At 38.5% G+C, this 16,329-nt stretch overlaps 1 protein-coding gene across 1 annotated transcript in view; it reads left to right on the top strand.

Annotated features, from left to right (window-relative positions):
• The window catches only part of KCNH8 (potassium voltage-gated channel subfamily H member 8), a 353,747-nt gene that overhangs the window by 285,598 nt on the left and 51,820 nt on the right, over positions 1-16,329 (top strand). Inside the window, exons 9-11 of the mRNA XM_021678799.1 lie at positions 6,323-6,522; positions 7,374-7,623; positions 13,618-13,832. Coding sequence (XP_021534474.1) covers positions 6,323-6,522; positions 7,374-7,623; positions 13,618-13,832 — 665 coding nt within the window. The remainder of the gene's footprint in view (positions 1-6,322; positions 6,523-7,373; positions 7,624-13,617; positions 13,833-16,329) is intronic.

The raw sequence follows: 16,329 nt of genomic DNA on the forward strand, positions 1-16,329 counted from the left end.
GATGGGAGTGCAAGTGGTACAATAATTTTGTCGATATCTACCAAAGCTGAACATACTTGTACTCTGCCACTCAACCCGTCCAATACTTATATATATTTATCAAAAGACAAATAAATGCCTGTGGGAGCATTATTGTAAGAATCTCAAACTGGAAATGCCCGTTAATGGGAGAATAAATAAGTAAATTGTGAAATCATTATTCATTTTATTTTATTTTTTTTAAAGATTTTTTATTAATTTATTTATTTGACAGAGAGAGAGCACAAGTAGACAGAGAGGCAGGCAGAGGGAGAGGGAGAAGCAGGCTCCCCGCGGAGCAGGGAGCCCGATGCGGGACTGGATCCCAGGACCCCGGGATCATGACCTGAGCCGAAGGCAGCCGATTAACCAACTGAGCCACCCAGGCGCCCGTGAAATCATTATTCAATAGAGTAATATACAGTCATGAGAATGAATGAACTATTACATCATGCAACCACGTGGATGAATTTTACAAACAATGCTAAGCAGAGAAGCCAGACATCAAGAAGTACATATTGTATGACTTTGTTTAGAGAAAGTTTAAAAGTAGGCAAAGCTTATGGATTGCAATATAATTCACAACTGCGGTTACCTTTGGTAATGGGGCTGGTTAGTGTCTGTGAAGGGGACACAAGGGAGGCCTGGGGTAATATCCTGTTTATTCATCGGGAGGGTGATTCACTTTAAGAAATCTCAATGAGCTGTACATTTAGTATTTGTGTAATTTTCCTGATGTGTCATTGATATTAATTTCGCTTTGTCAAATTATAATAGATGAGCTAAAAAAGAATAACTACGAAGTGTGGGATGAGAATGTAGATAAACAGTGAGCTGAGTTCTCACCTTTTATGTCAGGTTGTTTTTAGGTCTTGTCTTAACATGATGAGCCAAGCAATAGAAGTAAAATTATGTTGTCTAAAATATGGGTGATAATCACAAGAACACCTAAAATAAACAATTGTAAAAGATCACCTTTGGGGCATGGGATAGGAATGGAGGGATGGGTTTGGGGCTGAACTATTCATAATACATTTTCTAAGCTAATCGCTTGTGATTACAAAACTTTTTAAAGAAAGTATCAAATGACCAGAGGTTCACTTCAGTTCCATAAATATTTATGGCACACTTAAATTATGCCAGGCACTGTGCTAGATGCTGGGGAAACAAAAATGACTAAGACATGATACTTTCCTTCGAGGAGTTCACAGTTTAGTAATGAAAATAGAAACTTGGGCAGATGATGTTCTTTCTTTTTCCATTTTAATTTTTCCCATTATAATGCACATTTAGAAAAGACTGAAAAATCCACACAAAAATTAGAATTACATAAAATCCCATTACCAAAATATAGTTTTTTCAGCCTTATATATATATAACTCTCTCTCTATATATATATATAAAACCCTCTTTTCGACAATATTTATATTAACTCTGCATATCATTTTTGCCACGAAACAAAATATATTAGAACTTTTCCCCATTTCTTTAAAAGCTCTTCTATCATATTTAGTAACGGCTGCCTCATTGTCACCTAACAAGTCAGCCCCAATTGATGGGTCCGTCGGGTCAGGCTCGAAGGTTAGACAAAACTTCCTAGTGAAGGTGACTCATCCCTGAGGACATGTCCCGTTTAAATCAGGCATTGTTGTCCTGAAAAAGGTAAAGTGAAATTAGTAACAGTTAAGGCTTTCCTTGGGTCCTCTCATCCTATATATATTCTCCTGACATAATTTTATCGGACCCATATGGGCTATGGTATTCACAAATTCAGGCTTTTTAAAGATGTCTACACTGCCATTTGAATTCGTCATTTAGGAAATTGTTCTCACTCTCTTTTCTCTGCCATCTGCTATCCACAACCCAGTGTACTCTAACAGGCGTGGAAAATTCCAGGTCAGTGAGTAGGTGGGAGAGAGGAGGAGGGCAGCTAAGATTACCCAAAGCCTGAGCTCTGGTCTCCTTTTATATCAGGGGTACACAATCTGAAGGCCCTGCAAAGTGGTTGGCGGAAGAACTCAGCAAGGATGTTATACCTCAGGAGAACAGTGTTGCCCACAATGCAGAGAGAGAAGTGGGAAGGGAAGAGAAATGGGAAGGGAAAGGAGAAGGCAAAGAGGAAGAAAAAGGAGACAACGAAAAAGAAAGCCAGGCAGCGCTCTAAGAATGCATTTTCACTGAAGGTCTGTTGACTTTCTTCCGAGACCCTAATTGCGGGGCCTCCTCCCAAGAGCTGATGTTAAGACGAGATTTTACAAAATGCATTTTATACAAAATTCGTGCACAAAGCAAAAGAACCTCCCACACACTCAGCAGCAGCCCTAGCATGCTACTTTAAGGATTATATACATCAGATTTGCTAGGAGTAATAGGAAAAGTGAATGATGACTTCCAAACTGACCTGGATATTGCAGTTCTTAAGTCAAACTGCCAAAGCAGATGAGATGATTTGGCCTGACAGTTATATTCACTCTTTGCCAGTGGGAAAGTGATAAGCAGTGACAGAGAGGCAAAATAACTTTGGAAACTGAAAAATTATGGGATTTGGGGGTTTTATTTTTTAACCACTTAAATGAGAAGTATTTGCCTCTGCTGAAATGAGACAGTGAAATTATGGTGACTCAGAAATAGATGAGGACTTTCCAACAACACTTAGAATGCTACAATTAATCCAGTAATTCATTTTATTGATAATGTACAATTAGGATGCTAAATGATCTGAACATATTACTTCTCTTACTTTAAGTGCTTTACACACATTATAATTAAGTAAAGCAAAGTTAAAATCATACAGATAATTAAGGAAGGCAGTGTTAAAATAAATGAAATAAAATTGTTCTCAGTACTCAGTTTAATCTCCACGGAAGACTATTACATACTTTTACAGATGGTAGGGCTTCCAAACACTGAGCCCATACGTATATTAACTGAGCCTGAAATTGGGGCTTAATTTCTTTGACTTGGAGCAGAATTGTTTCCTTTCTTTGCTGAGTGTTTACTTTAAATGGAGGTCTCTTCTTCCAAACAAAGTACTTGACATCAGAACTACCATGCTTTAACAAACATGCAGAAGAATGGACCTCTATTTAGAATTTACCAAGAGCCATTCAACAGTAAGTTATTAGGCAATATACAGTTTTCTTCTAATAGTTTTCACCTGTTGGAAGACATTTCATTTTGGAAAATTTAAGGAGAATATATACTTACGTTGGTATGGAGCAGGCACTTATTAAATATTTCTTGAATTTCTTTCATTAAGAAGTTATTTCCTCTAACAACCACTCTTAAATATTTAAGAGGTTGCTGGAAAACCTTAACTGAGTCCTTTCCCCCCATATTTTACATCACTGAGTGTGTTAAAAATACGTGATTACGCTTTCCACTCTCATGGGAAAAACTAACATAAATTGAGCACCCACTGTTTTTCACACAAAATATTAGGCACTTTTAAATATACATATATATTAACTCCTTAGATCTCAAAAAAGCCCTATGAGTAAATACTATGCATATTTATACATTAAGGAACTGCATCCATGGGAATTATGCATCTTCACAAGTTCACAGTTAGGAAGTGCCGAAGTCAGGTTTCAGATCCTGATGTGTCTCATTCTGAAGCCCATATTCTCTCTGTATACAGGAGTAATATAGACCCTAAGTTTAACCTTATTCTAGTAACTTTTCCAAAATGTTGGGGGCTTCCTTATTATTACAACTATCTTTATAGGCATGGTGACCATATCTTCCGTAAAGAAATGATGATATATAACCTGAAAGAATTTTAATTCCAGTGTTAGATTAGATTGAAATTAGCATGCCAGTGGTCATTAATTTCTGGCAAATGTAGAGGAAAGAAAGAATTTTATTTGGGGCTATCGTGAAATAGGATGGGGATTCAGGAAGATAGATGCAGTAATATGTTGACACATTTGCACAAATGTATCCATTTTGATGCTAAGAAACTTTAACAGAACTCCTTGGACATTGAGATTTTGGTACAGGGACACTTTGATAGATCCTAATAGACAAACTACTAAATTTTTAGTCTTTGTTTTTTTTTAACCAAAAGCTGTTGAAACAGATGATTTCACCAAACCCCTGAGCTTACGTCATTGTCAGTCCTGTCCAGGATGGGGATCAGGGCTGAAATCCGAGTATCACTGAGAGTTGATCTGCCCATAAATATAACTACACCTGGCTCTCAACTCTCGCAATGCCACAGCCCCAAGTGGGTTCAAGGCCTTCTTGGACTATCTGCTGGTGTCTGCAGAGGCCATTCCATTCTGTTTGGCTAATGACTATTTAGTGCAAATTCCTGTCCTGCCTTTTCTGACTTTTAAGTTTCTTGACCACTCCTTATAGTGTGGGCAACTCCTAGAAATCACTTTTTTTCCAGTAGAAGACCCATCTCCAATCCCCATCAACTCTTGAATTCTTGTGAACAAAGTCTTCTTATTATAATCTGGTGGTGGTCTGAGAAGGGGGGAGGCTCAGCGAGAAAGTGGGGATTGAATACTATCTGACTGAGAAATCTCATCGAAACAGGAATCGCATATATATGTACCATCTAGCTCCTCTCAGAATGGCAAAGATGATTCTAAGCAGAATACCTGTTTTTCTCTATGAATGCATTTGTTTCTTTAATGGTCTCAGATTTCCTGATATTTCCCTTAAAATTTAAGTAACCGCAGAGCTAGAGCGAGGTTGGTGATTGGAGCCATATTAATCTCAGCTTCAGATTGCTCAGAAAATCCTCAATTACATTTCTAGCAACTTTCTCTGTACCTTTATTAATAAAAATGTGTTATATTTAATATCCAAAAACTAATTTTAAGTGATGGCTTAGGGGAAAAGACTAATAAAGATTAACTGGTTATAACAGACTTATATTTTTAGGATTTTATTCATTTATTTTTGAGAGAGACTGTGTGCATGCACTCTCAAGTGGGACGGGAGGTAGAAGGAGGGAGGGAAAGGGACAAGCAGACTCCATGCTGAGGGCAGAATTCTTTAGGGCTCTCCTGACCCTGAAGTCATGACCTGAGCCGAAATCAAGAGTTGGACACTTAACTGACTGAGCTACCCAGGCACCCCTATAATAGACTTATTTTTAAAATGTATTTGTTATTATGATAACCATTGAACTATAACTTTATAGTTTATTTTATGAGATTATATTAAAATATTTTCTCATGCTATTAAACTATACTTAACTATTAAAATAATATAGATGCAAAAAGTACAAAAGTTTGTCATAGTCAGAATAGCAGCTAACAGATTAAGTGTAAGTCAGAGGGGCCTATTTTGCCTATTACTGAATATTTTTAAAAGATATTTTTACTCTGATCAAGCCATTTGGATTCAAATGACTGCATCAACTACTGGGTATTTACCCCAAAGATACAAATGTAGGGATCGAAGGGGTACGTGCACCCTGATGTTTATAGCAGCAATGTCCACAATAGCCAAACTGTGGAAAGAGCCAAGATGTCCATCAACATATGAATGGATAAAGAAGAAATGGAATATTATGCAGCCATCAAAAGGAATGAAATCTTGCCATTTGCAATGACGTGGATGGAACTGGAGGGTATTATGCTGAGCAAAACAAGTCAATCAGAGAAACACATGTATCATATGACCTCACCGATATGAGGAATTCTTAATCTCAGGAAACAAACTGAGGGTTGCTGGAGTGGGGGGTGGGGTGGGACGGATAGGGTGGTTGGGTGATAAACACTGGGGAGGGTATGTGCTATGGTGAGCACTGTGAATTGTGTAAGACTGATGAATCACAGACCTGTACCTCTGAAACAAATAATACATTACATGTTAAAAAAAAAAAAGAAGAAGAAGAAGATAGCAGGAGGGGAAGGATGAAGGGGGGGAAATCGGAGGGGGAGACGAACCATGAGAGACTACGGACTCTGAAAAACAAACTGAGGGTTCTAGAGGGGAGGGGGTGGGGGGATGGGTTAGCCTGGTGATGGGTATTAAAGAGGGCACATACATACTGCATGGAACACTGGGTGTTATACACAAACAATGAATCATGGAACACTACATCAAAAACTAATGATGTAATGTATGGTGATTAACATAACATAATAAACAAAACAAAACAAAACAAAACAAAGAAAGCAAATGACTGCATCAAGATCACTCTGTGACAAAGTAGCTGTACCAACATGGCCACATAAGCATACTCTGCTGAATTCAGGATATATAAACCATAAATTTAGACTTAAGGGGTGAGCCCCCCCACTAACTTTCTCTCCCACGTATGCTGTGTTGTCTTCTCTAGCTTTGATGCATGCTTTGGTGTTTGGAAACGTGACAGCGATCATACAGAGGATGTATTCCAGATGGTCCCTCTATCACACTAGAACTAAGGATCTGAAGGACTTCATACGGGTCCATCACCTGCCCCAGCAGCTCAAGCAGAGGATGCTCGAATATTTCCAAACAACCTGGTCAGTCAACAATGGAATAGATTCAAATGAGGTAATGTTCATTTCTCATGTTGAAGTTTTCAGGCAGAAAGCACATATTCTTAGGAAAAGCAAGGTGCTCTAATGCAGGTCTCAGAGGCGAAGTACACACCTACCAACTTCTTTATCTCTATTTTTTAATCCCTCATGAAATTCGGTCCATCTTCTTTCATCTGCTTTAGCTTATGTTTTCATGATGCCATTTGGATGGACCAATGTTTTACGTTAGTTTGCTACTTTGGTCGATTGGGCGGACTAATTTTCATTCTCATTGACCCTCTTTAGAGGAACCAATCAATTCTTGGAACCATTGAATTGTGTAATGTTGGATTATTAGATTAACCAAATTAATGTGTGCCTTTAAAACAAACAAAGTAAGAAAGCAAACATCTTCCGGCACATGTGTTATCTGTAGACTTCCAGGAAGACCCCAGACCACCACTGTAAGAAAAGTATCCTATAAATAAAGCAACCGTGCTACAACCCCCCAATCACACTGTAATCCACACTTCTAAGTGACTATTTGGTTTCTCTTCTCTTGACATGATCATGATGCCAGAGGAAACATCAGGGGGTCCAAATTCCATATGTTCGGTCCTGAGTGAGAGTCTTTATGAGAAGCAAGTCACAAGAAGCCATACATTTTCATTCTAGAGTCTTTTATTAATTTATCCTATTTCTCCAGACTTATTATCAGCTGATTTTTCAGTAGTCACTGAAAAATCGCCCCACGGTTGTATAGACATGATTTCCTCTTCTGTACTCTGGTTGGTCAAACAGTGGGAAGAACACCCCTCTTCTCTTGCAGAGTAAACCAATCAGACCAGACTTACCCCAGCTTGATTTCTTCTTTCATCTTGACAGCTTTTGAAAGACTTTCCTGACGAGCTGCGTTCTGACATCACTATGCACTTGAACAAGGAAATCTTGCAGTTGTCCCTCTTTGAGTGTGCCAGCCGGGGCTGCCTCAGGTCTCTGTCTCTGCACATCAAAACCTCTTTCTGTGCTCCGGGGGAGTATCTGCTGCGTCAAGGAGATGCTTTGCAGGCCATCTACTTTGTATGCTCAGGCTCCATGGAAGTTCTTAAAGACAGCATGGTGCTGGCTATTCTTGGTAGGTCTGAGTTGAAACGCTTCGTGCAATTTTACCCTAGAGCATAAGTTAAGAAGAGAAAATGGGGGGAAAATACTGCTATTGCGAGTAAGAAAATTCTGGATGAATATGTGGAATCAGGATTATTCTTTAAGTGGATTTAATTTGCCAACTGTTTATTATTAATTGTTATGCCACATAGTGAGTTTACGCTATGCTGTTACATCCAACATATCATTCATTCTTGTTAAAAATCCAGCAGTATGAATCTTAACCCCATTTTACAAATGAATAAATAGTATCTTAGTTAACTTAATTTGTCCCAAATAACATGATAAGAAAACAAACACAGTTCTTTCTGATTCCTAAAGCCAAATTATTAGTCGTGATGCCTGCTGCCTTTTGGTGAAATAGCTGGTCAAATTTAAGAGGGCATTTCCGTATTTTTGTGGAGAACAAATTCAGAGAAGAACATGAAAATTATTGCATCTGGGCTAGGAATAGTGCAAAAATGATTATGCATTGAGAATAAGCTCTCACTGCAGTCACTAATCCCATATTATCCAGGTGGCCATAAGCTTTTTTTTTTTACTTCCTCAAAGAAATTCCACAGGATGGTTTGTGAAGATTTTGTACCACAAAGTTGACTCCCATCTATTAAGACATAATTGGTTTTCATTGAAATATAAGATCAGCTGACAGAAATGACATGTAGAGTTAATGTAGAAAAATTCTGACTCACATTTTTATGTGTACTTCTTTTAAAATCACTATCTCTTGTTTGTTTGTTTATTCAACTAATATTTATTGAAGGCCTAAGAATGTGTCAAGTTGTGGTCTAAACAATAAATACATTTTGAAAACCAATGTAGTACATCAATGTTTAGGATTTGTGTTAATAAAAAGGGGCAAGTTTTTTTATTTTTTATTTTTTTTAAAGATTTTATTTATTCATTTGAGAGAGAGAGACAGAGAGCGCACAAGCAGGGGGAGAGGCAGAGGGAGAGAGAAAAGCAGGCTCCCCTGCTGAGCTGGGAGCCCGACATAGGGCTTCATCCCAGGACCTGGAGATCATGACCTGAGCCGAAGGCAGATGCTTAACCATCTGAGCCACCCAGGCACCCCGGGGCTAATTTATTTCTAATATTATTTAAGAACTAAGATTTATAAACAACTTAACTATTTATAAAATATTTTTTTACATATGGGGTCTTATTTAAGCCTTCCTAACACAAAGGGACAGATGGGAGTGGTATTTCCTCTGTTTTTCCAAAGTTAAAGCTAACCTAGGCCTTTTGACTCTACCTCCAATGCTCTTCCCACCTCTAAGTGATGCCCGTCATTCTGTATCTATATAATCATCGTAAGCCTGCTGTCACTGATTTTAGTTCATAAGCTTCAAGGCAGATGATACTTTGGGAAAAGGGAAGAGAACTAAAATTTATTGAATCCCTAATATGAACCAGGTGTTTTACGTCCATTATCCAATTTAAATCATACCACCATGTGAGGTTGGTGTGATGATCCCTGATTAAAGGTGAAGAGGTGGAGGCTAGTGAATAGTGAAATACCTGCAGGCTTCTCATTGCTTCGTATTCACTCAGTTTGCCACTTACCGGGGGGAAACGTAGGGCTTGTCTTTTATTTTTATTTATTTCTTTTTAAAGATTTTATTCATTTATTTGAGAGAGAAGGAGAGCACAAGCAGGGGGAGCGGGAGAGGGAGAAGCAGGCTCCTGGCTGAGCAGGGAGCCCGATGTGGGGCTCGATCCCAGGACCCCGGGATCATGACCAGAGCTGAAGGCAAACACTTAACCGACTGAGCCACGCAGGAGCCCTGGGCTGTCTTTTAAAGCTTTGGCTCATTTCTTGACTCACCCTCTTATGTTTTTTCTCCTTAACAGAAAGATTGGATGGGGAGGTGGGGGGTGAGGGGATAGGGCAATTGGGTGATGGGCACTTGATTAAATGAGCACTGGGTGTTACATGCAACTGATGAATCACTAAATTCTACCCCTGAAACTAATAATACACTATATGTTAACTAAATTGAATCTAAATAAATTTTTTTTAAAAAAAGGTACAGAATAGCAACTGACAAGAGTTTATTTTCAGCTTGGCCAGGTCATTATCAGTGTCAGAGTGAGGCTCTCTATGTGTGTTTTTAAAAGGAGAATTTAACAGTCCTGCTCATTTATCAACTTTGCAAAGTTAACGGCCATTCTATTATTTTGCAATTCCAAATTAAAATTGACAATTATTTCTAAATTTGCTTTGAAAACTTATCTTTAATCATGAAATACTTTTCCATGGGTTTCCTTAGGACCATGTAAGTTTTATAGCCCTCCTATTGACATAGGCTGCTTTTAAGAGGGCATATAGTTATTTTTCAAAACTATATGGTTTCATATGCTTGTAAGCAAAAATAATGTAGCATGTTTAAATATATATAATCTGTCTTTTTCCATAATCTTGGTGTATTTTTACAATAGCAGCGATTCTAGGAATGGAATATGAAGGTATTGTCCATAACATTAGAACATAATAGGTACAAATTCAATGGCTTCTAGGTAATTAACATTGTTTGTAATACATAATTCAACTGGATCTTTTATTTGAAAAAATTCTACTCACAGCTGAAAGACTTAATCCATTGCCTTTTGCTCTTGGCCCCAATTTCCTCCATAAATTATGATTTTCATGATTAACATTTTCACATCTTCATTTCTACTGTGTCGAACATCAAAAGTGATCTAAATGCAAATTGCCATATGACCATTCTAAATACTCGTATGTGGTATTGGGACTAAACCCAAACAAGGATAAATTATTAATATTTCATCTCTGTGAGTAACATTATTTCAATGGAGATTGGGTATTTTACTTTCCCTATGGTAATATTGTCTTATAGGGCCAATTAAAATCAATACTGACTTTGATAAACTTAATCACATTTGATCTGTAGATATTTAATACATGTTCACTCTGCCAACAAAATGAATTAATATATAATGTTGTAGGGAAGATGTATCGCCAAACAACTGTCAAGCCATAACTTATTCAAGCAACTCAGTTGTCCAATCAATACACGAATGCATTTCTTAACCTGATGCCTGGGGAAGCAGTTGACATAGAGTCAAGGATTTGTTACGGGGATAGAATTTGTTTGCCTTGTACACTTTCATTTCATGTCCTGGTAATTGTGTTTTTCTACCAATTTCTTCATTGTTGTTTAAAAGAAAATGACAAATCACTGATAAATGTGCTCTTCACAGATGGTATTAGTCTGCCTAATTATAATTAAACATGTTATTGCTCTAACCCGGATGGTTTGCAGATGCATCCCATCAGCTTCCCCCTCCCCACCCTCCACCCCCTGTGGAAGAGTAACTGGTTAGCAAATATCAGTAATAGAATTCTGAAAAATGGAGATAGTAAGAGACCACAGAAATCTCTCTCTTCTTTTAGAAATAAGGATACTGAGACCTGGAGTAAATAAGAAACTTAGATCAAAGTCCTAAATCTAGATAGTGAGAAATCCGCCAAGACCATAAAATCGGTGAGGGTAGGGACCATGTTATTATTTACCAGTGCACACGCGCCAGGGCTCAACACGGGGTCTGGCTCACATGTCAGTGCTTCATAAATACTCCTTAAATGAATAAATAAACTGGAATTCTTTCTAGAGTGCCAAAGTTGGCAAGATGTTGGTGTTGTTTTTATAGTTGGTGTTGTTTTTATAGCTGGGGTCACTATGGCTTAAATAGCCATGCTGTGGTCACCCAAGGTATGGAAGTATGATGACCCTAAAGTCATTCCGAACACCAGTTGCTTAACAGAAAATATACATGCTCTTTGTAGCAAGACACTGAATCATGATAAACTCTCCTGAGTTTTACAAATTTCAAAATTTCTTATATTCAAAGCATCCTGGCTATATTTACGTCTTGCATCGGTACCCAACTTTGAGTTTTTGAGCACCAATTTAGATTTCTAACAAAATATGTAAGAAACCAAATTGCCAAGTTTAGCTGTATGGGTGACAACAATAAATCCAACTTGAATTCTCGAGCACCATGTGGTTGTATATTCCCTTAGCATCTAGAAATGCAGATTTCAGTCCTTTTTTTCTTTGAACCAAAAAGCTCAACTTCAAGGTTTGAATCTAATGTTATTTCAGAGATGATACTCGCATGTAATTCAATAATTTTAAAATGATCCATTTTTATGTTATGTATTTATGAATATTTCAAGTATTCATAGTTAATTTGGCATGTTTCCTTTTCCTATAGAACTCAATAAAACGGAATTTTACCGAAGCCTGTTATAAGTCAGAGACTTTCCTTCCAGAAATGCTGGGCACCATAAAAAATAAAAATGTAGAAGTTAAAAAATTAACTGAATGGGGGACAAGGCAATTTGTTCTATACCATTCCAAAGATATTCTTTGCTTGGTGGTTTCTCTGTGGATCAATGGTTAGTTGTTGATTCCCGGTGAGACAGAGCAAAGTGGCCGTTAAAAAAATAATAAAATTTCAAGCCCAGGCAGGAGGACAAAGCAAAGAAACTCCTAAGTTGTAGCCATGAATCTAATGCCAGTGTCCTCTGTGAACGTAGGTCATATTACTTCAGCGTTGATCCTAAGTTTGTCTGAGGATGGAATGGATTTTCTTTCATGGTTCTCACACGGATGCTGAGTGAATTAATGGCTGTGTCTAAAATAGATCTGAAGCTGCAATCAGCTCTTTGTTAGCACTTACATTTATGCTCACTTTCCTGCTAGGCTAAACTGATTCAAATCAACTGAAAGATTTTAAAGATTCAAATACATTGTCCAAGATGATCTAATCAGCAAACTCAAGGAAGCAAGCCCGTTCCCAGGCAGGGGAATCCAGCCTAGGACTGGTTGGCGGCAGTATTGCAGGCAAAATAGCAGGGATGCTGGGTGTGGCACGGGCGCAAGTGACGAAGTGGTGGTGGGTCTCTCTCCCTGCAGTGGCGCAAGCCGAGAACTCAGTTTTTATTTATTCGCTTTCTTTTTTGATGGGAAAATTGGCCTTTTACACTGTCACAGAGTATTAGAAGTATGGTGTGTGTTTTACATTTTCATTTGGTAGATTTCACCATCCATGATGTCCAATACCTCTCTCTATCCCACCCCGTTCTTTTTTTTTTTTTTTTTAAGATTTTATTTGTTTATTTTGACAGAGAGACAAAGAGCGAGAGAGGGAACACAAGCAGGGGGAGTGGGAGAGGGAGAAGCAGGCTTCCCTCCGAGCAGGGAGCCCGCTGCGGGGCTCGATCCCAGGCCCCTGGGATCATGACCTGAGTCTAAGGCAGACACTTAACGACTGAGCCACCCAGGCACCCCAGCCCCATACCACCCTCTCCTCGCCCTCCTGTCTTGTAGACATGTTCAGAGGTAAATAAAACAACCCGAGTACATTAGCAAGCTGACGATGAAGCCAATTATTGTGTTAGAATCAAAATTATTAACACACATTTTAATGGTCTTCTACAGAGCCTTTTTGTACTCAAAAAAAAAAAAAAAATTGGAGCCATTATTATTTCTCCTGAACAGTTGAGGCAACTGTGACAAAAATGTCAACTGCTTTAACTAAAGTCATTTATTGAATGCCATGAGGAACTTTCTGGAGCCCGTCTATGACTGACAGTTCCTAACTCTGGCTCTGTTAGTCCTTATCCCCCAGACCACCGTTCTCAACCAGGAACAGTTGTGCCCACCACGGGACATTTGACAATGTCAGAAGATATTTTCGGTTGTCACTACCGGGGGTCAGGAATATGAGATGGCGCTAAACATTCTACTGTGTACAGAAAGCACCCCCTCAACAAAGAAATACCAGGCCCCAAATCTCAACACTGCCAAGATGAAGGTTCTTTTTCTTTTGCAGTGTCATCTCAGAGAAGGGAAGCCTGTAAGTCAAATGAAGTTTCCAGTCCCGGCTTGCTTTTCTTTAAAAGTGACGTGTCTCTTTTTTTCACTGTTTCAAGGGAAAGGGGACTTAATTGGAGCAAACCTATCAATTAAGGACCAAGTGATCAAGACCAATGCAGATGTGAAGGCTTTAACCTACTGTGATCTTCAGTGCATCATCCTCAAAGGACTCTTTGAAGTGCTAGACCTTTACCCAGAATATGCTCACAAATTCATGGAAGACATTCAGCATGACCTCACATACAACCTACGAGAAGGTCATGAGAGTGATGTAAGTCTCACTTCTAATTAGTGCTGAGACCTAAAACATGGGGACTGGAGACCATTTATAGTAATAAAAGCACATGTCATGACTTCACTTGTAAAAATCTCTGAATGAATAAGGTATGATTATTCAGCCACTAGTTGAACAATTAAATAATTAGCTAGGAGTCAAGCCTGGAGTTTATCAACATTCTAGGAAAGTACTGTTTATAGATGACCTCCCTTAATTCAGTTTCTTTCTTGTTTATTTTCATGTGCTTATAACTAGAATCAGTTTCAGTGACATAGAATATTTAGCTACAGTTGTGTGATTTCTCCACAATTTATAGATTTCCAGATAGAATATATGGCTCAGAGTTTGCTGTGTTTCTGTTTACTATTCTGCTTGCTTGTTAGGGAGTTTGCTTAAGAATAATCTTTTTTTTAACCGTACCCAAAACAGTCTATCTTAAAATGACTGAATATGCATAAAGGATTCAAAGCCAAAGATTGTCACGCTGAAAGCATAATGAGCATTTTATGAAATTATATATTTGCTGCATGTTTCAGTTTATACAAACAGCTTTCCTAACAAAATAGGTACTACACTGCATCCTGGGGTTAAGGTGATCGTGAACATAACTTCATTAGATGTGTCAGAGACACAAATGATTTAATAGGAATGATTGTTGAAAGGCAAGCCAGAGCATGAATAGCATTCTGTAACAACAAAAGCCTTGCTCGCTGCCTTGAGTTTGTCTAAGATATTTGCAATACTCGATTTTTTTTCCCTGAGATTTTAAGGAATTTATTGTTTTGACTAACCCATATTGTGCAGGCATTTTGTTAGTCATTAATATTCCTCACTTTGAAAGGTAGAGAAAGAATACAAATTGTGTATTACTTCATCTTGGTTGAGGATATCAAATGACAGTCAATACGTAAATGACAGTCAATACGTAGATGGTATCCCATTCTGAAGTTCAAGATTAACCAGTTTTGAATGTATGCTTCTCTCTATTGACGATAGCAAACAGCAAAAGAGGTATCAATATTTATTGGGAATCTATTTGTGCTAAGCACTCTGCCTAGATAAAGCATCTCATTTAGTGCTTAAAATGACTTTGTAAGGTAAGTATCAATTTGTATGGAACAGAAAACAGATTCAGAATGGCTAAGTAACTTGTATGTAGTCACATTGTATACACTATTAGTTATGTTGTCCCTGTTGAAGACACTTTTCATATCTTCTGATTCAACAGATGGACTTATTTTTTTAAGATTTATTTATTTATTTTAGACAGAGAGAGCATGGGAGGTGGGGGGTTACAGGGAGAGGGATTGAGAGCATCTCAAGCAGACTCCCCGCTGAGCACAGAGTGGGGCTCAATCCCACCACCCTGAGATCATGACTTGAGCTGAAATCAAGAGTCGGTCATTTAACTGACTGAGCCACCCAGGTGCCCCTCGACAGATGGACTTTTAAAACTACAGTTGTCTTTTGTACTCTCTAAGACAACCTATTTTTGAAGTGTGGAAGTGTGCTAGAGGGTGGAAGCAACTGGAAAGGAGAGAAGAAATGCGGGAAGAGAGAAAGAGCCAAACATACCTCAGCCTAGTGAAGTGGAAAATATTGGATCTCAACCCCCACCTTCTTTTTATTCCTTTTTAAGGATCTGTATCTCTGATCAAATTTTTTATCCCTTTTTTTCTGTTTGCTGGAACATAAATCAGAGTGATTTTTAGACTTCAATACCTGAATTGCCTGTGGGATTACTTTCATTATCTATTCTTTCTCTTGCATTGTTTTGTTTTGTTGTGGTCATTTGGTTCCTTCTTTTTAGCAGATGTTATACTTTTGTTTAAATGTAGATGTTGCTTATGAAAATTATTCTATTATTTTCCTCCATGCAGGTAAGGTTTTCTCTTGACAGGCAGATCAAGTTCCAACCAACCAATTTCATCCTGCCCAGAGTTCCTCTTAGGTTTTGTTCAGCTGCTCTGTTTCAGCTTTGCCCAACTTCTGGGGCTATAGCCTTCACCCTTAAGACATGGTTTTTCTAGAATCTCCAGCTGAAAGCCTGAGATGTTTACCAAGGCCTCTCCTATTTGGTGGGCCTTAAACTCCACCCTCCATCTCCTCAGCACCGCATGGTGGCTGAACTCTCTGCTCGTCCCAGGTGCTGTTTTCTTCCGAGTCTCTTGGAACACTGCCCTGTGCATGCTCACGTGAGCAGCTGACTCATGCATCTAGGGCCACACTGACGCAGTTGACAGCTCTCTGGGCTTTTACTCCTCAAATCCCAGGTGCTTTAGTATCACCTGAACTTAGCCTCCTTAGCCAGGAAGATGGCTCCTTTCTGTTCTACGCTATTCCACCTCACAGGGAAATAGAATACTCCCCCCAGAAGATACTTGGGTAAATGCAGAGCACACGCTGGTGTGCCCTTCTTTTCTCAGGGACCATGACCCTTCAAGTCTTCCCTGAGCGGATTGTGCTCTGGTGCTTTCAAACAGTTATTTTA

The sequence above is a fragment of the Neomonachus schauinslandi genome, chromosome 1, assembly GCF_002201575.2.
Source record: "Neomonachus schauinslandi chromosome 1, ASM220157v2, whole genome shotgun sequence".
Taxonomy (NCBI): domain Eukaryota; kingdom Metazoa; phylum Chordata; class Mammalia; order Carnivora; family Phocidae; genus Neomonachus; species Neomonachus schauinslandi.